Source organism: Mercenaria mercenaria, chromosome 2 (assembly GCF_021730395.1).
Source record: "Mercenaria mercenaria strain notata chromosome 2, MADL_Memer_1, whole genome shotgun sequence".
NCBI classification, from domain to species: Eukaryota; Metazoa; Mollusca; class Bivalvia; order Venerida; family Veneridae; genus Mercenaria; species Mercenaria mercenaria.
The window spans coordinates 58,053,387-58,078,101 of record NC_069362.1 but is presented as its reverse complement, the minus strand read 5'-3'; the positions used below and the strand labels follow the sequence as shown (position 1 = coordinate 58,078,101).

The window sequence follows — 24,715 nt, the reverse complement described above, 5'->3', positions numbered from 1 at the left end:
CCTTTTTCACAGGGGAGCATTTACAAAACTCAATTTGACAAAGTAACCAAGCTTTTCAAAGGATTGACCTTTCTGGCAATTTACTTATTCAGGCATTACAAGGATTATCTGATTTTTTTTTTTATATGAAACTACTTTGAGCTCTACAAAGAAATTACAGCAGTAAGTCAACCTGATAAAAAACTTGGTCATTAGGTCAAAGTAAAGGAAGCCCTTATATTACCATTGTTTCTGTACTAATACATAATGCAATACAAAATTTAAAATGTATTGTTCTTAAAACAACTTGAAGACATAGGTTAAACCACAACTGAAACATTTAAACAACATAATATCTGAATAAACCTCGACAAAAAAGCAACACTTTTACTTATGTGAAAAACTGTGACTTTTGACCACCTGACCACTCCTGAAGCCTCAAACCAACCATCAGAACCTGTCTATAAAAATTCCTGAATCCTTTTTGGCCTCAAGGTGAGTTTGAGTTTCAATGTGGTTTGACCTTAGGTCCCTGCTAAATTTCTATAATAAACTTGTCCATATTTCAATTTGGACAGTACCATTAACTGTTAAAAGGGCGCTTACCAAAAAAGATACTGAAGAGTGCAGACCCACAGGCTGTGCTGGCTGATCTTGGTCTGCACTGGTCACAAATCAGAATCACTTGCCGCCAGCAGGCTAAAGGTTAAGGACTGTTCTGTTTACGTAGACTTCATTAAAATGGTTTTTTTTTGTGATTTAATTCCTTAAGTATTTACATTTTTTCCTGTGGAATTCATATAAGAATCTATTTTCTGTGACTATACATTCATAAATATCAAGTTGCATCCTATAAATATTATATAAGTTTGAAATCGGGAGAATTTCCTGTGACAAAACAACTGTTCAAAAATCATAAAAGAGACCATAAACAACATGCAACTGGTGAAAAATTCAAAAGATGAAACTACTCCTGGGGGGGGGGGAGGGGCGGGTGGGGAGGGGAGAGGGAAGAGGAAACATTATTTATTAAAACTACTAATTTGCTATAAAGTGCCTTTTTATCCATTTATTTTAGTTCAAAAGTTCTGCTGAAAGTTTATTACCTAAAAGTGGTTTCAACAGGAACAGTAATTACCGGCAATTAACGTGTCACCTTGTGTCAATTATGTTGTTCACAGTTTGATCTCGGTTAAAGATAATTCTGGATCTTTAATTAGTATCATAATTTTTGTGATTTATTAACATTTCTTTCATCAAAATACTTTTAAATTTATATGAAATTAATTTTGTTTGAAAGAAAAATAAACCATTTGATCTTTTACGGAACGTAACAGCAATCTTAGATTTTAGCGGTGACAGTAAGCGCGGGGAGTAGTTTCTCTTTACCAAAATGGTGAACATCGGTAACAAACTTGTTTTGAAGTTGGAAAACTGTCTATACCTGTGTATTATGCACACCCACGATTCGGGAGTCCCGGGAGTCAAAAAACTGTGCATTATACATGGGTATCTACGATAACTGAAAATCATATAGTGCTCATTAAAATTAACAAGAGGGTCATGATGACCCTATATCGCTCACCTGTTTAACTTGGCCTTGGAATCAGCAAGATAAACATTCTGATCAAGTTTCTTGAAGAAAGAGTCAAACATGGCCTCTAGAGTGATAACAAGCTTTTACTCTGATTTCAGCAGGTGATCTAGTTTTTGACCAAACATGACCTAGCTTCAAACATGGCCTAGGAATCATCAAGATAAACATTCTCACCAAGTTTCATGAAGATAGGGTCTTAAATGTAGCATCAAGAGTGTTTACAAGCTTTTCTTTTCATTTGAGTGATGACCTAGTTTTTGATCCCACATGACCCAGTTTCAAACCTGGACTAGGAATCATCAAGATAAACATTCTTACCAAGTTTCATGAAGATAGGGTCATAAATATGGCCTCTAGGGTGTCTACAAGCTTTTCCTTTGATTTGACCTGGTGACCTTGTTTTTGACCCCATATGACCCAGTTGCGAATACAGCCTAGAGATCATCAAGATAAACATTCTATGCAAGTTTGTATCAAATCAAAGCATAAATGAAACCTCTATATGGCTGAAAGGGCCAAAAAAGAAAATTTTGCTCCTGAAACCCATGAAGGAATCTAGCCGGATTTCGAAAAGAACCGAGATCTTATTGTGACTTAAGCTGTGTGTAAGTGTGGTTAAAATGGAATGTTAAATGTCACTTCTATGGTGTTCACAAGGTAAAAGTTAACAAATTTTGGCTCTTTCCGGGGTCAACTAGAGGCCGTAACTCCAGAACCTGTAACTGGATCTGACGGATTCATCATGGGATCCAAGATCTATTGTTGTTAAAAATATCTTGCAAGTCTGTATCAAATACAACCGTAAATGAAGTCTCTATATGGCTGCAAAAGCCAAAATAGCAAATGTTGGCCCTTTAAGGGGCCATAACTCTGGAACCCATGATGGGATCTGGCCAGTTTTCGAAACGAAACGAGATATTATGCCAATACAAGTTGTGTGCAAGTTCTATTAAAATCAATTGCAAAATGTGGTCTCTATCTTGTTCACAAGCCAAAAATAGCAAAGTTTGGCCCTTCAAGGGGCCATAACTCTGGAACCTATGAAGGGATCTGGCCAGTTTTCAAAAAGAACCGAGATATTATGCCAATACAAGTTGTGTGCAAGTTTGATTAAAATCGTTTGCAAAATGTGGTCTCAATACAAGTTGTGTGCAAGTTTGATTAAAATCGGTTGCAAAATGTGGTCTCTATCATGTTCACAAGAAATTGTGAACGAACGGACGGACGACAGACAGACAGACGACGGACAAAGGGCAATCACAAAAGCTCACCCTGTCACTATGAGAAAATCAGAGCAGGGACACGATACCTCCCAAAGAGGTGTGTCACAACTTAGATATAGAGGTTTACTTTCAGGAAACAAAGATTTAGTTTGTACTCAGGTAAGGAACAGTTAAACATACCTCTGCAGCATATGAAGAGCTATATATAATTATATATATTATATATTATAATTACCATTTATTCTTTTCACTGATTTGGTGCCAATTACATGATTTTTGAAAAAATGGCATTTCATAACAGAGATATTAATAGGTCTGGAAGTAAGACTGCCAGTAGCTTAGCTTACTGTATACTAAATGTTTCCTAGACATAATCATATACAGTAAAATTCCTATTTACGACCACGCCGAAATTACGACCGCACCGCTAATACGACCGATTTTGCAAAGAACGAAATATTTCCTTCTTAGAACCAATGGTCGTTTGTCCGAAAATGCGACCAGACCGCTAATCCACTAATGCGACCACCAATTTCAGAACTGTTTGATTTTTTCACACTTAATTAATCACCGCAATTACGACCACTCAATTTTTTCTGTATGTTACCGCGAATCGCCGCGGGAATTAACAGGTGCGACATTGTGTTAACACGTTAAGCATGTACATTGTGTATTTATCCGTTAATTGCTAACAAGTCTTAAAACGTTATCAAAGCAACGTATCAAACTGTTTGATTGTCTGAAATTGTAATTTAAAGATGTTTGGTGTTTTACATCGCTATTTTAACATATAAAATTGTTGAAATAATTAAATTGTTTGTAATTAGAGGAATGCCTTCTGATCGAATTGACTGGATTAAAACGGATTTAATTAGATCTAAACGGTGTTTGTTTGTTATTATTAATGTAAATACGTTTTTGGATTTCAGCGAAGAATGAAGTTTGAAAAGGTTTGATAGTGTTGTAATTGTCTTTATTTGAACAAAATTCAAATCATTATCAGTTAAGTGCGTCCTTAATTTTGATCCGTAATAGTAGTATATATAGAAATTAAAGAAAATAAAGCTACATATAAATTGAACACTGTGTTTGCCATTATTGCGTATTGATTGTATTCCAATGTGTTATTATCTGCCAGACCTTCCCCGTATAGCCTTGTCCACTAATCAGACCAGACCGCTAATAAGACCAGTTTTACAAAGAACCATAGGTGGTCTTAATAGCGGAATTCTACTGTACATTATTATGCGTATCTTTTACTAACCCTGTCTTTATAAACAAACAAGAAATGCCCCACTATTCGAATATTAGCTAAATGTTAAAATATCTATAGAGATTCAATCCAGTTTCTGCATTTATTTTGGAGATAGCTATGGGGTTGGCCCAATGAGGTTGGTGATTGACCTAGAAAAAGAAAACATAAGTTTTAAAACTATATGCCTTCAGCTGATAGCTATGACATACTTGCAAGCAAAACTTCAACCAAGGTGTTAAGCAGACCCTTCGATTATTCGAGCTTAAGATATATTTTTTGGAGAACATTTACAAAGATCTAGAGCAGGACCAACCAAAAACAAATTAAACTAGAAAATGCTTTTGCAAAAAAGCGCATGTCTCCCCCAATGCAAAGTCCTATAGGCAAGAAGTCAATAGGGGTCAGGAGCGAAAGTCAAAGAGACACGGATGGTTGGCTGCAATAGGGATCATCTACTTGGCATGTCCAGTCATCCCGCTAAATTTCAACACTCTTGGCCTAGTGGTTCTCAAGTCACTGTTCAGGCTCCTGTGACCTTGACCTTTGATCAAGTGACCTCAAAATAAATAGGGGTCATCTACTCTGCATGTCCAATCATCCTATTAAGTTTCAACATTGTAGGTCAAGTGGTTCTGAAGTTATTTCAAAAAAAAGATTTTACATGAACAGGCCACTGTGACTTTGACCTTTAATAGACTGACCCCAAAATCAATAGGGGTCATCTACTCTGCATGTTCAATCATCCTATGAAGTTTCAACATTCTGGGTCAAGTGGTTCTCAAGTTATTCATCGGAACTGGTTATCAATGTTCAGGCCCCTGTGACCTTGACCTTTAACCGAGTGACCCCAAAAACAATAGGGGTCATTTACTCTGCATGAACAATCATCCTATGAAGTTTCAACATTCTGGGTCGAGAGGTTCTCAAGTTATTGATTGGAAATGGTTTTCCATGTTCAGGCCCCTGTGGCCTTGACCTTTAACAGAGTGATCCTAAAATCGTTAGGGGTCATCTACTCTGCATGACCAATCATCCTATGAAGTTTCATCATTCTGGGTCAAGTGGTTCTCAAGTTACTGACCGAAAATGGTTTTCCATGTTCAGGCCCCTTTGACCTTGACCTTTCACAGAGTGACCCTAAAATCGTTAGGGGTCATCTACTCTGCATGACCAATCATCCTATGAAGTTTCATCATTCTGGGTCAAGTGGTTCTCAAGTTACTGACCGGAAATGGTCTTCAATGTTCAGGCCCCTGTGACCTTGACCTTTCACAGAGTGAACCCAAAATCGTTAGGGGTCATCTACTCTTCATGACCAATCATCCTATTAAGTTTCAACATTCTGGGTCAAGTGGTTCTCAAGTTACTGATCAGAAATGGTTTTCAATGTCCGGGCCCCTGTGACCTTGACCTTTAATGCAGTGACCCCAAAATCGATAGGGGTCATCTACTTTGCATGTACAATCATCCTATGAAGTTTCAACATTCTGGGTCAAGTGGTTCTCTAGTTACTGATCGGAAATGGTTTTCAATGTTCGGGCCCCTGTGACCTTGACCTTTGACGGAGTGACCCCAAAATCAATAGGGGTCATCTACTCTTCATGACCAATCATCCTATGAAGTTTCAACATTCTGGGTCAAGTGGTTCTCTAGTTATTGATCGGAAATGGTTTTCAATGTTCAGGCCCCTGTGACCTTGACCTTTGACGGAGTGACCCCAAAATCAATAGGGGTCATCTACTCTTCATGACCAATCATGCTATGAAGTTTCAACATTCTGGTTCAAGTGGTTCTCTAGTTATTGATCGGAAATGGTTTTCAATGTTCAGGCCCCTGTGACCTTGACCTTTGACGGAGTGACCCCAAAATCAATAGGGGTCATCTACTCTTAATGATCAATCATCTTATTAAGTTTCAACATTCTGGGTCAAGTGCTTCTCTAGTTACTGATCGGAAATGGTTTTCAATATTCAGGCCCCTGTGACCTTGACCTTTGACGGAGTGACCCCAAAAACAATAGGGATCGTCTACTCCAGCAGCCCTACAACCCTATGAAGTTTGAAGGTTCTAGGTCAAATGGTTCTCCAGTTATTGCTCGGAAATGAAGTGTGACGTACGGACGGACGGAAGGACGGACGGATGGAAGGACGGACGGACAGGGCAAAAACAATATGTCTCCTGGGGGAGACATAATAAGAAAATCTATACTACATCATTTTTGGCAAAAATGAGCTTCATTCTCCTGTCCTATTGCTCCACATCATTAGTAGATATGGCCCAAAGTTGCCTTTCTTAGAAAAAGACAAGTAATTTAAAAGGCAATATTTGCTACAAACTCTTGTAAATACCATCTTTATAGTAGTAGTAAATAACATTGTAGAACAATGCTTTGTTAAGTAAGCCAAAATTTAAAACATTTTATAAATTGTCTCTGAGCTAAAGAATATTGCCAATTCTGGCATACAGATATGCCAGTTTATATTCAAATTCTATCTCTACAGACATGAGGAACTGCCAAGAATTTTAGTAACACTATTTTTCTGTCAAAAAAGAATTATATCTGATAGAAATCTCAGGAAACAATGTCTACCAATGTGTTATTTCCTATTGATCCTTCCTGTAACGAAATATTAATTGACAATTTTTAGGGAAAGTTCCAAAGGCAGACTTACTGGTCTAGAGTTTATTAATTAGACACTAAAATGTTGAAGACACAAATATTACACACAATCATATAATCTTTATCAGTCTTTTAACTTTCACTTCATAAATAAACAAATTTGAACCTTCCTACACTGACAAAATTTGACAAAAATATTTCACAAAGAAATATTCATTTTGCAACCCTTTTTGATAATGCTTTGTCAAAGTTAACAGGAGTGACAAATTGTCATAATATAATGCTCATCACAGCAAATTACTTTTGACTAGACACCACCTATGGGTGCCATCGCTTGTCAGCAAGTGCTAGACAGTATGAAAGAAAAGAGTTCAGAATTTCTAAGTACAAAAAGGGCCATAATTCTGACAAAATGTAGGTTATAGTTATAGTTCTTGGCCTAAATAGTAAACTAAAGATGATCAACAATACTTAGTGTGCAAAGTTTCAAAGCTGTTGCTCCTATAGTTTTTGAGAAAAGGTGGACCTGAACAAAAATTTCATCCAAGAAACTCAAATTTTCTAAGTACAAAAAAGGCCATAATTCTGACAAAATGCATATCTGAGTTATGGTTCTTGGCCTACACAGATCAAGATCTGTTTGCCATTCAGTCAATATATTTTTGATAAGCATCCCTTTTAACTGTTAATGGTACTGTCCGAATTGAAAAGATGGACAAGTTCATTATAGAAATTTAGCAGGGTAAATAGCATTGCAAGAACACCTTGCCCAACCAAAGTTTGGTCAAGTTACTGGATGTCAAGTTACTGGATGTCAAATTTTACACACTCTGTTGGAGGTAAATGGGAAGTTCCTGGATTTCTTCTGATTTAAATACCCTAGTGACAACTGCACTGCATGAAAGATGGAGAAGAAATTACTGGATTAGAACATTATCTTCAGTCATTAGATTGGATTGGCATTCCAAAACCGAAAAACTAAACGCATGTACATTTCTTGCTCTCTGCTTGACTCTATCAGCCTTACAAATTTTCTAAACAATAATTAACTTATTGTAGAGAAGATTTTCAAATCTCTGACTTTATAGTGACACTGATGATGATTCTTTATCATCATGCTAATGTCAGAGCTCTCACTCTCTCTAGACCTAACTGTGAGTCATGCTCCATCAAAATGAATTCAGGATGTGGAAATGAAATTAAAAAAGAAACTCTCTGCTAAATACTTCTGGAGTTTATATTTCTTTTGCAAGATAAAAACAATTTGGGTGTGATAAATTCCGACTGGTTTCATTAGAAAATTTAGCAAAAGCAATATAAACAAAGCATTATATGTAATTGAATGCAGATCTGGTGTGTTTTCAGGTAATGTATTATTTGACAGACACTGAAACAGATGAGCTTTTCTAGGTTACAAAATGCATAAAACTTTGTAAATAACATCTTGTGTACACCTTTTTGAACAGCTATTTTATGCCAATGTAGTTAACTGCTTCTTTATGTCAATGCAGTAAACTGCTTCTTTATGACAAAGCAGTTAAGCACTCCTTTATGTCAATGTAGTTAACTGCTTCTTTATGTCAATGCAGTAAACTGCTTCTTTATATAAGCCAAAGCAATTAAGCACTCCTTTATGTCAATGCAGTAAACTGCTTCTTTATGCCAATGCAGTCAAGCACTCCTTTATGTCAATGTAGTTAACTGCTTCTTTATGTGAATGCAGTCAAGCACTCCTTTATGTCAATGTAGTAATTTAAAAACCACTTCTTTATGCAAATGCAGTAAACCACTTCTTTATGCCAATGCAGTCAAGCACTCCTTTATGTCAATGCAGTTAACTGCTTCTTTATGTGAATGCAGTCAAGCACTCCTTTATGTCAATGTAGTAATTTAAAAACCACTTCTTTATGCAAATGCAGTTAAGCACTCCTTTATGTCAATGTAGCTGACCGCTTCTTTATGTCAATGCAGTTAAGAACTCCTTTATGTCAATGTAGTTGACTGTTTCTTTATGTCAATGCAGTTAAGCACTCCTGTATGTCAATACAGTGAACTGCTTCTTTATGCCAAAGCAGTTGAGCACTCCTTTATGTCAATGCAATAAACCACTTCTTTATGCCAATGCAGTCAAGCACTCCTTTATGTCAATGTAGTTGACTGCTTCTTTATGCCAAAGCAGTTAAGCACTCCTTTATGTCAATGCAGTAAAACACTTCTTTATGCAAATGCAGTTAAGCACTCCTTTATGTCAATGCAGTTAACTGCCTCTTTATGTCAATGCAGTAAACTGCTTCTTTATGCCAAAGCAGTTAAGCACTCCTTTACAGGGATATAAATTAACGCTCAGACCCTATTAGCCATCTGGGCTACTTACAGGCAAATTCTAGGGGCCCAGCCTAAAAGTTAGGGGCCCAGCTATTATTAGCGGAAAAATATACTAACAGTGGTTAAGATCTACATACTTAATAATAAGTCTTATAATTTCCTTCCTGCCATCAATTTCTTATATACAGAACACTCATCAAACTCACACTGAACGAGGAAAGTTGTAACCAACCAGTGCATGACATGTTCTAAACATAGGACACAGCCTCTCAAACATGGACGCATTTAATTTAAAGTTTGACTGATTTTTGCAGTACTAAAGGATTTGGGTTGTTTATGGGCATTTTTAATAGAGGCTGCGCGCTTAAGGACGTCTGAATTCTAGTATTTTGTTACACTGATGAGTTACAGGACTCGCAACCTGTCACGAAATTATTACTTGTACAAAAAGTACAAACCATGCTGCGGTCGGTTTTCTAAGCAGCCACGGTCTGTTAACAGCCCATTTTTCATTAAAAGTCCTCTTTGGCCTTTAGGACTTTTCATAATCCTGAAAATATTTCCTTTTGTTGCCGCGACCGGCCGTTCTAAGCTCTTTAACAGCCTTCAATACACCTACTTTCTAGTGCTGTATTTCTATGGGCGCAGCCATTGTTAGTGACGAAGTAAATAATCTGCGTATGCCGATTGGTCGTAGTATATATCGCTAGTTTTAACTGGTCGATTTAAGTGACGTTGTGCATTTTAATAAGACAGTCTCAGAAAACCCAGAATATTGACATTAGGAGAATCCAAAGCCATTAGCCGGTTGGGTGACTATCTTGGAAAATTGACTAAACCAGCCTTAAATCTGGTCGCACTGGGCGAGTGTTAATTTATATCCCTGCTTTATGTCAAAAAAGTAAACCACTTCTTTATGTCAATGCAGTTAACTGCTTCTTTATGTCAATGTAGTAAACTGCTTCTTTATGCCAATGCAGTTAAGCACTCCTTAATGTCAATGCAGTAAACTGCTTCTTTATGTCAATGCAGTTAAGCACTCCTTTATGTCAATGCAGTAAACTGCTTCTTTATGCCAGTGCAGTTTAGCACTCCTTTATGTCAATGCAGTAAACTGCTTCTTTATGCCAATGCAGTTAAGCACTCCTTTATGTCAATGTAGTAAACTGCTTCTTTATGCCAGTGCAGTTTAGCACTCCTTTATGTCAATGCAGTAAACTGCTTCTTTATGCCAATGCAGTTAAGCACTCCTTTATGTCAATGTAGTAAACTGCTTCTTTATGTCAATGCAGTTAACCACTCCTTTATGTCAATGCAGTTAAGCACTCCTTTATGTCAATGCAGTTAAGCTCTTCTTTATGTCAATGCAGTTAAGCACTCCTTTATGTCAATGTAGTAAACTGCTTCTTTATGCCAATGCAGTTAAGCACTCCTTTATGTCAATGCAGTAAACTGCTTCTTTATGCCAATGCAGTTAAGCACTCCTTTATGTCAATGAAGTAAACTGCTTCTTTATGCCAGTGCAGTTTAGCACTCCTTTATGTCAATGCAGTAAACCACTTCTTTATGCCAAAGCAGTTAAGCACTCCTTTATGTCAATGTAGTTGACCGCTTCTTTATGCCAATGCAGTTAACCACTTTTAATGCCGAGGTGACAGACCAGTTATATGTTTGCAATGTTTAAAATTCTACCCTGTATATATGCATAGCATGTATTTACAAGCTATCTACAGATGCCCATTTGACCAAATTGCTCAACAAAATAAACAAGAGGACCATGATGGTCCTGAATCGCTCACCTATCCCCACATGACCCAGTGTTGAACTGAGTATGACGTCATTATTTCTATTATTTAACATAGTGACCTAGTTTTTGAGCAAATGTGACCTAGATATCATCAAGATAAAAAATTCTGACCAATTTTCATGAAGATCCATTGAAAAATATGGCCTCTAGAGAGGTCACAAGGTTTTTCTATTATTTGACCTAATGGCCTAGTTTTTGAAGGCACGTGACCCACTTTTAAACTTGACCTAGATATCATCAAGGTGAACATTCTCACCAATTTTCATGAAGATCTCGTGAAAAATATGGCCTCTAGAGAGGTCACAAGGTTTTTCTATTTTTCGACCTACTGACCTAGTTTTTGACCGCACATGACCCAGTTAAAAACCTGACCTAGATATCATCAAGCTGAACATTCTCACCAATTTTCATGAAGATCCGTTGAGAGATATGGCCTCTAGAGAGGTCACAAGGTTTTTTCTATTTTTAGACCTACTGACCTAGTTTTTAACCTCACGTGACCCAGTTTCGAACTTGACTTAGATATCATCAAGGTGAACATTCTGACCAATAATCATGAAGATCTCATGAAAAATATGGCCTCTAGAGAGGTCACAAGGTTTTTCTATTTTTAGATCTACTGACCTAGTTTTTAACCCCACGTGACCCAGTTTCGAACTTGACCTAGATATCTTCAAGATAAACACTCTGACCAATTTTCATGAAGATCCATTGAAAAATATCGCCTCTAGAGAGGTCACAAGGTTTTCCTATTTTTAGACCTACTGACCTAGTTTTTGACCGCACGTGACCCAGTTTCGAACTTGATCTAGATATCATCAAGGTGAACATTCTGACCAATTTTCATGAAGATCCATTGAGAAATATGGCCTCTAGAGAGGTCACAAGGTTTTTCTATTTTTAGATCTACTGACCTAGTTTTTGACCCCACATGACCCAGTTTCGAACTTGACCTAGATATCATCAGGGTGAACATTCTGACCAATATTCATGAAGATCTCATAAAAAATACGGCCTCTAGAGAGGTCACAAGGTTTTTCTATTTTTAGATCTACTGACCTAGTTTTTAACCCCACGTGACCCAGTTTCGAATATGACCTAGATATCATCAAGGTGAACATTCTGACCAATTTTCATGAAGATCCATTGAGAAATATGGCCTCTAGAGAGGTCACAAGGTTTTTCTATTTTTAGACCTAATGACCTAGTTTTTGACCCTACGTGACCCAGTTTCGAACTTGACCTAGATATCATCAAGGTAAACACTCTGACCAATATTCATGAAGATCTCATGAAAAATATGGCCTCTAGAGAGGTCACAAGGTTTTTCTATTTTTAGACCTACTGACCTAGTTTTTGAACCCACGTGACCCAGTTTCGAACTTGACCTAGATATCATCAAGGTGAACATTCTGACCAATTTTCATGAAGATCTTATGAAATATATGGCCTCTAGAGAGGTCACAAGGTTTTTCTATTTTTAGACCTACTGACCTAGTTTTTGACGGCACGTGACCCAGTTTCGAACTTGACCTAGATATCATCAAGATGAACATTCTGACCAACTTTCATAAAGATCCCATGAAAAATGTGACCTCTAGAGTGGTCACAAGCAAAAGTTTACGGACGCACGGACGCACGGACGGACGACGGACACCGCGCGATCACAAAAGCTCACCTTGTCACTTTGTGACAGGTGAGCTAAAAACAAATTGCTTAACAGCAATCATGTTATATCTGGTAATTCCAGCAGCCATTATAATTATATTTCCATTAACAACATCAATACATATTACTTTTACTCTTCAGTACTTAGAGTTCAGGGATCTTGATTCCACAGTCTACTGAATTAATATCCCCTCATATGCTTTAAATTATTCTGCTGGATCTGATTTCACCAAATCAGTTATGAAACATGTTCCAGATTTAAAAGATGTCCCCTATATACAATTTTCTTTAGCAATATCATATTACTTAAGCTTGTCGTATGTTGCCCAAATTGGATTTTAAGCCCCAAAAATTTTTATCAGATTTTTTATTTCAACAAAGTAGGTACGAATACAGAGAAAATACACGCTTATTTGTGTATTTATGTCTGCAGAAGCCCGCAGAAATGCTGGTAACCAAGACTGAATAAATGGCCCCAAGTGTCCCCATTTTAACAAAACTACGAGAGAGGACCTGACAATGATACTACAGACCAAGCTTGAAGATGTAACAATATTTAAACATATTTCTATTTTTAGTTCTTGCAGACATTAAAAGGTACCAAGAAACTCCATTTATGCAGAACGGGGTGAGGGCCTTAAAATAATGCTATAGATCAAGTTTCATGAAAATCTATCAAGCAGTTCATAAGAAGAAGTGTTTTTAAGGTACTTCTACCTTTAGCTCTAGAGGCCCCTACAAGGGGCTAAGTGCCCTACTTGAATAAAATTGGGAGAGGACCTTATAATGATGCTACACACCAAGTCTGATGAAGATCCATCAAGCAGTTCATGAGAAGAAATTGTTTAAAAGCATTTCTTTTTTTAGCCACAGCGACCCCTTAAGTGGTCAAGTCGAACCATTTGAATAAATTTGAGAGGACCCTGCCAAGATGCTATAGACCAGGTTTGGTGTAATTCTAACAAGTAGTTTCAGAGATGTTTATGTAAATTGTGGACAAATGACAATGGAAAATGGACAACTGATGATGGGCGATGGACCATCCACCTATACAAACAGCTCATCCTGAACGTTTAGTTTGGTTGATGCCACCCATCCATCCTCCAACCCACCTGCCAAACTGCTAATCAATCTCATTATCTAGTTTTCAACTTTGAACAGGCTGGGTAATAAATAAATTGTACCTATAAACTTAAAATACATGTTGAAACACACTGGTAATTTCATCACAAAAACAAGAGTAAGAGGTTGGTGTAAAGAAAAAACATTTTCTCCTACGAAATGCAAATTTAAAACACACTGTTTGCTACTTTTTACCCTTATTACCATCCTTCTTAGAATTCCAGAGAGCTTTTTTCAAATTTAAACCTCGTATATTTACAATTGTTGCTCTGAACACAAGCCTACCGTGACATTGCAAAATTCATGAAGATTTAGATACTTTTGAATGAAGGAATTGCAACATAATTCAAGTACAATACCATTCATACTGATTCTGATCAGCAAGAATAGAAGATACATATCCTTCAACACAAATGCACATTCTGATAATCTTTGAGTATGATGTAATGGCTAAACCAGAGTACCTGCAGATTTTTGTATTTTATCTTCTAAGCTTATTAAATTCCCCTAGATTTTTCTTCTTCTAAGGCTGAGTTTTCTTGCAGCAGCATCAGCCTTGAAAGTTCACATTCAGGTCCATTTGTGATAAACCTTAATTTAGGATCTGGTAGTGTCTGGGCTCAATCCCTTTAAACTGACCTACAGCAACATGAAGAAGAAGTTTTATATTTTTCACCCTAGTGGCCCCTAAAAGCAGTACCATTTGAACAAACGTAAGACAAACAGTCTTGTATAAAATGCTTGTACATACCCTCACACTTGAGGCCTTGATGGATGAGCCCATACAATAATGAACCACACTGGTCGCAGAATGTTGGGCTCCCGTAAGTGTGCACTTTAAACTTGTGTAAATTGGTAGCCTGAAATTATAAAATACACTTCTAATTTAACATACAGACTAAAATGGAATTGAAAAATGGTTGAAGGATGGACAACAGATTTTACAAGTTCATAAATTGGTTATAATTTACTCACACTATTGTTTCTTTTTGTAGGAATTAATGTTGTTTCTTCCAACAGTAGTTCATGTTTAAACACTGGTCAGTAAACTTAAACAATGCACTTGGATTCCTTCCATGCATACTAACTTCTTCTGAGTAACTTATATCTTCCCATTCTTGCTCATGTGACTAAACATAATTAATTCATAATATGAAGAGTGAATACAAAAAAGGTTTAAATGCATTTAAACAAAGAAGCACTTAAGACATTTCTGCATCCACACCTCAATTTATTTTACCCAACTGGCAAAATCATGTTTGTTTCACAAAAATGTCATTTACATTTTGAATAAGATTTAGCTGTATATCACCATATCACAGAAATTTTGGAAAATGAGCAACATCACCTATGACTTTACTGTACTGTCCCACATGACTGGATACATAAATATTCTTAAAAAGTTGTCCCCCTTTAAAACAGGAAGCCATTTGTAAACAAATAAAACTAAACAATTGCTAGTCATGTGAAATTTCATCACTGGGACATTGCTGCAAATGCATCAAATATAAAAGATATGTAACAATTCTTTGAAAACAGTGAGCTTTTAAAGGCCGAATCAACTCTTCAAAGGTTTAGCATCTTTACGCAGTCCTTTTCTTGAATTCAATCCATATTATCAGCAAACTGACCATCATTCATGGATTAATACATTTTTTTATACGCTTTTCAATTCTCATGTAAAACAACTCTTTCTTTCTATGATTTGATGTTGTCTGAATCTGTTTCCAAAATATGGTGCTAGTTGTTAAGCATATGAGCATTCATCCTGAATTCTACATCAAACAATAAAAAAATTTTTTTCAGCAGTTTGGGAATTCATACTGAAGGAAGAAGTCTCCACATATTACTGTTTTCTTCACAAAGTGGTATTTAAGTCTTAAATTGTATGTCTAGAAGCGCTATTTATCAGTGGATCCCACCAGACCGATAATGACCGATTATGACGTTTGATTGGACTATTTTGTAGTTACTGGTCAAACTGTCTCTCATAATACAGAATTCAATGGCCCACACAACAATACATTTGGCTTCCTGTATCCTGTTTATTCCAGGAAATTATGGTTAATACTATATACCAGACAAGTTGAACAGCGGGGTATAAACCACAATATTTTTATCAAATAAAGTTACGGTGTACTATTATTTTCTTGCACTGTGAGAAATACTTTCTACAAGTGAAATTGTTGATGTAATGTATACCGTGCAAACATTATCCTCTTCCATCATATTTTATTTCCATTTATATCTTTTTTTTCCATAAATCTCTATTGCAGAGCAATCAGGGAATATTTTCAGACTGTAGCAGATGCGAGACATTAATGTGGTGATGCTATATAAGGCAAATCAGAGATCTAAAATCTTCGTAGTTACGGTTTTAGCAGCATTCCCTCATGTGTTCATAATGTAGTTACATTACGCTGTCACCTTACAGGCAAAAAACATATTAAGACAGTTATTGTCAGTTGTTGAGTAGTTTCTGGTAACTATGGCAACAATTTTCAGTTTCAAGAAAATCAACCCCTTTGGGGTGTAAAGTCTATGTATAACAGTCATTAATAGGCAAGGGAGAAGAAAAGAAAGAAACTCTTAATTTTGAAACTTCAAGAATATCAAGGGAAAGTATTGTAACCAGTCAATCCCCATTTTCATTCCTATCTTCACAATATATCAAACATCAAAATTAAATTACAATATCATGAACTCAGTTTAATTCACTACCTACAAAATAAACTGAATTTCCAGACCTCTGTTTAAATTTAAGTTTTTTTTTCTTTCTCAAGAAAAACAAAATGATGCTATAATCTTCTTGGAAATGCTGAGATGAGATACATGTAAATTACATTATATTCAAGGAAAAGGAATTAAAAAACATTCACTAATTTTCCAGCAGTGAATTCCCATGCAAGTTTCGTCAGGAATTTTGAATTATGGACATTTCCTAGAGGACAAGCTTGAAGTTTTTTGTCATCGATTTCATCCAGCCTCATTAAGACACATTAATACTGCCTGACCAAAAAATTCCTTGGTCTAAACATGAATCAAACTGCAGCAATGCTAAATATAAAGCAGCGACTCATGATTTGTTCTCTGAAATTTATTAGTATAAGCTAGACTATTAACACAAAATCAAACTAATATCTTATATTTCAGGATAAGGAACTCCTCACAGTAAATGCATGTCTACATGATGTTGATTAGATGTGAGTAGAAGCAGGAGAGACATACAGAATCCGCACAGACATTGTGTGATGCCCGTACCAGCTCTTCCTGGGCCGTGCGGTTCCCGAATGGGGCTCTTGCGAGCTTGCACCTGACTTCAAAAATCTCTACAAGCTGGTAGAAAACTCAAGAGCTCGGTGAAACATTTTCACAAGTCCTCGGGGAGTTCAAACAAGAGGGCCAAGATGGCCCAAGGTCGCTCACCTAAGAAACACTCCATAACAGTGTAAAACACGTTTGACCTAGTGATTTCATGGAAACAAATATTCTGACCAATTTTCATTAAGATTGGACCAAAAAATTGGTCTCTTGCAATAAAACAAGCATTTTCTTAGATATGACCTAGTTTCTGACCCTAGATGACCCATGTTCAAACTCGACTTAGATTTTATCAAGGCAATCATTCTGACCAAAATTCATGAAGATCAACTGAAAAATACAGCCTCTATCACATACAGAAGTTTTTTCTTTGATTTGACCAAGTGACCTAGTTTTTGACCTCAGATGACCCATATTCAAATTCGACATAGATTTCATTAAGGCAATCAACCTGACCAAATTTCATAAAAATCAATTGAAAAAAACAGTCTCTATCGCATACACAAGATTTTTCTTTAATTTGACCTAGTGACCTAGTTTTTGACCTCAGATAACCCATATTCAATATCGACCTAGATTTCATCAAGGCAATCACTCTGACCAAATTTCATGAAGATCAATTGAAAAATACATCCTCTATTGCATACACAAGGTTTTTCTTTGATTTGACCTAGTGACCTAGTTTTTGAACCCAGATGACCCATTTTCGAACTCGGCCTAGATTTTATCAAGGTAATCATTCTGGCTAAATTTCATGAAGATCAGTTGAAAAATACAGCCTCTATTGCATACACAAGGTTTTTCTTTGATTTGACCTAGTGACCTGGTTTTTGACCCCAGATGACCCATTTTCGAACTTGGTCTAAATTTCATCAAGGTAATCATTCTGACCAAAATTCATGAAGATCAATTGAAAAATACAGCCTCTATCGCATACACAAGGTTTTTACGTGATATGACCTAGTGACCTAGTTTTTGACCCCAGATGACCCATTTTCGAACTCGGCCTAGATTTCATCAAGGTAATCATTCTGACAAAAATTCATGAAGATCAATTGAAAAATACCGCCTCTATCGCATACACAAGGTTTTTCTTTGATTTGACCTAGTGACCTAGTTTTTGACCCGAGATGACCCATTTTCGAATTCAGCCTAGATTTCATCAAGGCAATCATTCTGACCAAAATTCATGAAGATCAATTGAAAAATACAGCCTCTATCGCATACACAAGGTTTTTCTTTGATTTGACCTAGTGACCTAGTTTTTGACCCGAGATGACCCATTTTCGAACTCGGCCTAGATTTCATCAAGGTTATCATTCTGACCAATATTCATGAAGAATAATTGAAAAATACAGCCTCTATCGCATACACAAGGTTTTTCTTTGATTTGACCTAGTGACCTAGTTTTTGACCCGAGATGACCCATTTTCGAATTCGGCCTAGATTTCATCAAGGTTATCATTCTGACCGATATTCATGAAGATTAATTGAAAAAAACCGCCTCTATTGCATACACAAGGTTTTTCTTTGATTTGACCTAGTGACCTAGTTTTTGACCCGAGATGACCCATTTTCGAACTCGGCCTAGATTTCATCAAAGTTATCATTCTGACCAATATTCATGAAGATTAAATGAAAAATACAGCCTCTATCGCATACACAAGGTTTTTCTTTGATTTGACCTAGTGACCTAGTTTTTGACCCGAGATGACCCATTTTCGAACTCGGCCTAGATTTCATCAAGATTATCATTCTGACCAATATTCATGAAGATTAATTGAAAAATACAGCCTCTATCGCATACACAAGCTAAATGTTGACAGACGACGGACGACAGACGACAGACGACGGACGACAGACGACAGACGACGGACGACGGACGCCGGACATCGAGCGATCAGAAAAACTCACCTGAGCATTGCTCAGGTGAGCTAAAAATCCATATGATGCTTGTACAAGTCAACGATGTCTGTACAGACGCGCGCACATACCAGTTTGCTAAAATTTGACTGAAAACCTATTCGTACCGAGCTCGTAGCAGTCTTGTGACTGGGATATAACTGACAGTTTATCACTAATGCATCCCAGGCAGATGACATGGGGCATTATCAATTACAGAGGTTTTTTTAAGTATGGTATATTTTTGCTTAAAAGACGCATTATTAGGAGTCATATTTCCAGTTCAAAATGTGGGGAGCATCTTAAAAGCATGTACTACAGGGAAATTAAAAGAAAAGGAAACCCCAGATTGTAAGTCCCATGTCTGAGTGCGTCTTATAAGGGAGTGCGTCTTATAAGCGAAAGTATACTGTACATCCCCAGAAGTATGTGACATCAGTATGATTTACTACGGTATCATTTGTGGTGACTGTAGCTGAATTCATAAATTTTCAATTTTCATGTCTGTAATATATGTGTCGATTGCCAGTAATATATTTGTGTGGAAACAGTATTTCATTACCTAGCTATAAGAAATACTTCCTTTCACTGGAGTTTTATATATCTGAATATTTTCAATAAAACCTGATTTCATGGCAAGCATGGCAACTCAAGCTGTATGTGGAACAGGACCAATATCAAGTTTTTATTCATATAATCAAACAAAATTCAATCACCTTCTGAAATTAAACTACATTAACAACAGTCTGTGATAACAGCACTCTTGGATCCTTTTTTTATCATTTTAAACATAAAAAAAAATCTCTGCATGTTGTTAAACCTCCATTCCAACTGTAACAAAATCAAACTTCACAGATTCTGAAATTGAAAAAAAAGTGCCACTGCCTCAACATTTAAGCACCTAATTTCATTAACATTGGGGACTCTGGCATCATACTTGAAAGTACAGATAAAAGTGCAGAAGCAGAAACCAATCTTTCATGTGTAAATAAGAAGCCATATTTCAAAAGTATTGATATCATTACTATAATAGAAGAAGATGGGGCTACATTCTGTACTAATGGAGGCTGTCTGGCTGGCAGAGAAGGAAAGCTATTTAAAGAAGAGAATACCAGAAACCTGCAGACTGTCTGAGATCAGAATACAATGCAATTTTCTGAATTTTAGTTGTCTTAAATTATTCTTGAATTAGCTTCATAATTTATCAAATGAGAGCAAAGATTAACTAGATGTTGCCTCTGAACTAAAAGCATGTATGTCTCCCCAAGACTTTGTAATAAAATGGTGGGGCAACTAATGATACACTCAGGGTTCATACAGATCTTGGATACAAGAATTCCATGACTTTTCCATGACTTTTCCATGACATTGCCTGGTTTTCCATGATGCAATCCAAACATACGAAACTCGAAATAAATGCAATGATACACTCATTTTATTGGCATACAAAGACTTTTATTTCAAACTATTTGCAAAATAAGACTTCAGTTGTTTTAATTTCTTTTTCAAGAGTAAAGTTCAAGTTCCAACAGCTATTTACTCTTTTTGTTTTAGTGAGTCAAGTTTATGGTCAAGTTTAAGGTCCAACTGCTCTAATTCCTGTTGCTTTTCTTTAGCAGTCCTTCTCAAAGAGTTAGCTTGGGTCACAAATGTCCATAATATTTCAGCCCTTGTTACATCCTCCTTAGACACAAAGCAGTCTATCCCACTGGCACTTTGTCTTGGACATTGTTCTTGAGTGGGTGGGGGAATACACATATCAGACACGACAGTTTCCTCGCGTTTTGTTTCCACAGGTTTGAAAAAAGATTTTAATATGTCACATGTTTTTGTCGTTTTATCACGGAGTTCAATGCTTGCAACGTGTTTTCCACCTTTCATGTGCGATTTTATTGCAGTTTCACCCATATTTGACAGATCGATAAGTTTGTCACAGACGGTGCATAAGGCTTTCCTGTTATCCGACTTGAAAGGCTTTAACCATGCTTTGTACTGTTCATTCCTTTCCCAGTTAGTGTTGTATCGGCAACTTCTTTTCTGACTCATATTTTACTATTTTTAACTATTTCACGCTTAGTTTCGTTTTTAAAAGTACAACGAAAACAAGAGATCACAGAGTGATCTTGGCACCCACCAATGTGCCATTTTTGAGTGTTCCAAATTTCAAGACTTACTGACTAGCTCAAGGTCAAATTTCATTTCCGTACACAACACAAATCTATGCATGTGGTCCAAATTTGAAGCCTGTACCTTCAAAAATGTGAAAGTAGGTCACTAGGTCAATGTCAAGGTCAAAGTTTGTTTCGGTACACAAAACTATGCATGTGGTCCTAAATTTGAAGCCTGTAGCTATAGAAATGTGAAAGTAGGTCACTAGGTCAATCTTAAGGTCAAAGTTCATTTCGGTATACAAAACTATGCAAGTGGTCCAAATTTGAAGGCTGTAGCTTGAGAAATGTAAAAGTAAGTCACTAGGTCAAAATCAAGGTCAAATTTTACTTCGGAATACAAAACTATGCATGTGGTCCAAATTTGAAGCCTGTACCTTCAAAAATGTGAAAGTAGGTCACTAGGTCAATGTAAAGGTAAAAGTTTGTTTCGGTACACAAAACTATGCATGTGGTCCAAATTTGAAGGCTGTAGCTTGAGAAATGTAAAAGTAGGTCACTAGGTCAAAATCAAGGTCAAATTTTATTTCGGAATACAAAACTATGCATGTGGTCCAAATTTGAAGCCTGTACCTTAAAAATGTGAAAGTAGGTCACTAGGTCAATGTAAAGGTCAAAGGTCATTTCAGTACACAAAACTATGCAAGTGGTCCAAATTTGAAGGCTGTAGCTTGAGAAATGTAAAAGTAGGTCACAAGGTCAAAATCAAGGTCAAATTTTATTTCAGAATACAAAACTATGCATGTGGTCCAAATTTGAAGCCTGTACCTTCAAAAATGTGAAAGTAGGTCACTAGGTCAATGTCAAGGTCAAAGTTTTTTTCGGTACACAAAACTATGCATGTAGTCCAAATTTGAAGGCTGTAGCTTGAGAAATGTGAAAGTAGGTCACTAGGTCAAAATCAATGTCAAATTTCATTTTGAAACACAAAACTATGCATATGGTCCAAATCTGATGCCTGTACCTTCAAAAATGTGGAAGTAGGTCACTAGGTCAAAATAAAGGTCAAAGTTTTTTCCAGTGCACAAAATTATGCATGTGGTCCAAATTTGAAGACTGTAGCTACAGAAATGTGAAAGTAGGTCACTAGGTCAAAATCAAGGTCAACTCATGTCAAGGTTCATCTTGCCACTCAAAAATATACATGTGGTCCAAGTTTGAATGTTGTAGTTACTGACAAGAACATTTTAAAAGCTTTTCCCTATATAAGTCTATATGAACCATGTGACCCCCGGGGCGGGGCCATATTTAACCCTAGGAGGATAATTTGAACAAACTTGGTAGAAAACCACTAGATGATGCTACATTACAAGTATCAAAGCCCTAGGCTTTGTGGTTTGGACAAGAAGATGTGGTTTGGACAAGAAGATTTTCAAAGTTTTTCCCTATATAAGTCTACATAAACCATATGACTCCCAGGGTGGGGCCATATCTGACCCTAGGGGTATAATTTGAACAATCTTAGTTGAAGACCACTAGATGATGTCACATACAAAATATCAAAGCCCTAGGCCCTGTGGTTTTGGACAAGAGGTTATTCAAAGTTTTTCCCTATATAAGTCTATATAAACCATGTGACCCCCAGGGCGGGGCCATATTTGACCCCAGAGAAATAATTTGAATCATCTTGGTAGAGGACCACTAGATGATGCTTCATACCAAATATCAAAGCCCTAGGCTCTGTGGTTTTGGACAAGAAGGTTTTCAAAGTTTTTCCCTATATAAATCTATATAAATTATAGAAATAAACAAAGGGCCATAACTCACTCATAAATTGTTGAACCAGTCTGATTTTCAAGGGGACACAACTAGGGTACCAATACATCATTCTGACAAAGTTTGGTCAAAATCCCCCCAGTAGTTTCTGAGGAGATGCGATAACGAGAAATTGTTAACGGACGGACGGACGGACGGAATGACGGACGGACGGACCACGGACGCAGAGTGATTTTAATAGCCCACCATCTGATGATGGTGGGCTAATAAAACGGAAACGGTGCAATAGTAAACTTAACGGTCATTTCGTACCCAACCAGATTCAACCCCAATATTGACGTAAATTACTGATTGTTAGATTACGCGTTTAAATCTGGATTTTTCTGATATTAAATTAAAACAGATGTAATCATTTTATGCACATACAGACTTATTCCAGATCACTTTCCTACTTTCCATGACGATTTCTAAATTTTCCATGACATTTCCATGACAAAATGCAAAAATTAAATTTTCCCTGACTTTTCCAGACAAATCTCGTTTTCCATAACTTTTCCAGACCTGTGCGAACCCTGTACACTAGATGCCCATGGGCAAAATGTCGAGCCATAACTGTGACCTTGATCTTTGAGATAGAGTCTGCCTCATTGAGTTAAACATTCATGCCAAATATAAATCAGATTCTCGATGCATGTCAAAGTTATGGGCAGGACAATGACATGACCTTTTACCTCCAACTGTGACCTTGATCTTTGAGATAGGAACCTGGGGTTTGTGCATGCACTCCGTCTCACGGAGGTTAACATTCATGCCAGATATAAACAAGATTCCTCAATGCATGTCAGAGTTATGGGCTGGACAAGATCTGACATGACCTTTGACCTCCAGCTGTAAACTTGATTTTTGAGATAGGAACCTAGGGTTTGCACAAGACACTCCGTCTCACTGAGGCTAACATACATGCCAAATATAAACAAGAGGACCATGATGGTCCTGAATCGCTCATCTGTCCCCACATGACCCAGTTCTGAACTGAGTATGACGTCGTTTTTTCTATTATTTGACATAGTGACCTAGTTCTTGAGCTCATGTGACCCAGTTTTGAACTAGACCTAGATATCATCAAGTAAAAAATTCTGACCAATTTTCATGAAGATCCATTGAAAAATATGGCCTCTAGAGAGGTCACAAGGTTTTTCTATTTTTAGACCTTACTGACCTAGTTTTGGACCGCATGTGACCCAGTTTCGAACCTGACCTAGATATCATCAAGATGAACATTCTGCCCAGCTAGAGAGGTCACAAGGTTTTTTCTATTATTTGACCTAATGACCTAGTTTATGAAGGCACGTGACCCAGTTTTGAAACTGACCTACATATCACCAAGGTGAACATTCTCACCAATTTTCATGAAGATCTCATGAAAACTATGGCCTCTAGAGAGGTAACAAGGTTTTTCTATTTTTATACCTACTGACCTAGTTTTTCACCGCATATGATCCAGTTTCGAACTTTACCTAGATATCAGACCAATTTTCATGAAGATCCCATGAAAAATATGGCCTCTAGAGAGGTCAAAATGTTTTTCTATTTTTAGACCTACCGACCTAGTTTTTGACCGCAGTTGACCCAGTTTTGAACTTGACCTAGATATCATCAAGATGAACATTCAGACCAACTTTCATACAGATCCCATGAAAAATATGGCCTCTAGAGAGGTCACAAGGTTTTTTATTATTTGACCTACTGACCTAGTTTTTGAAGGCACGTGACCCAATTTCGAATTTTATCTAGATATCATCAAGGTGAACATTCTGACCAAGTTTCATGAAGATCCATTCAAAAGTATGGCCTCAAGAGAGGTCACAAGGTTTTTCTATTTTTAGATCTACCGACCTAGTTTTTGACCGCAGTTGACCCAGTTTCAAATTTGACTTAGATATCATCAAGATGAACATTCAGACCAACTTTCATACAGATCCCATGAAAAATATGGCCTCTATAAAGGTCAC

At 36.8% G+C, this 24,715-nt stretch overlaps 1 protein-coding gene across 1 annotated transcript in view; it reads right to left on the bottom strand.

Moving 5' to 3' along the window:
• The window catches only part of LOC123564026 (calcium-dependent protein kinase C-like), a 234,824-nt gene that overhangs the window by 149,111 nt on the left and 60,998 nt on the right, over positions 1 to 24,715 (bottom strand). The window contains exon 4 of the mRNA XM_045357280.2: positions 14,348 to 14,456. Coding sequence (XP_045213215.2) covers positions 14,348 to 14,456 — 109 coding nt within the window. The remainder of the gene's footprint in view (positions 1 to 14,347; positions 14,457 to 24,715) is intronic.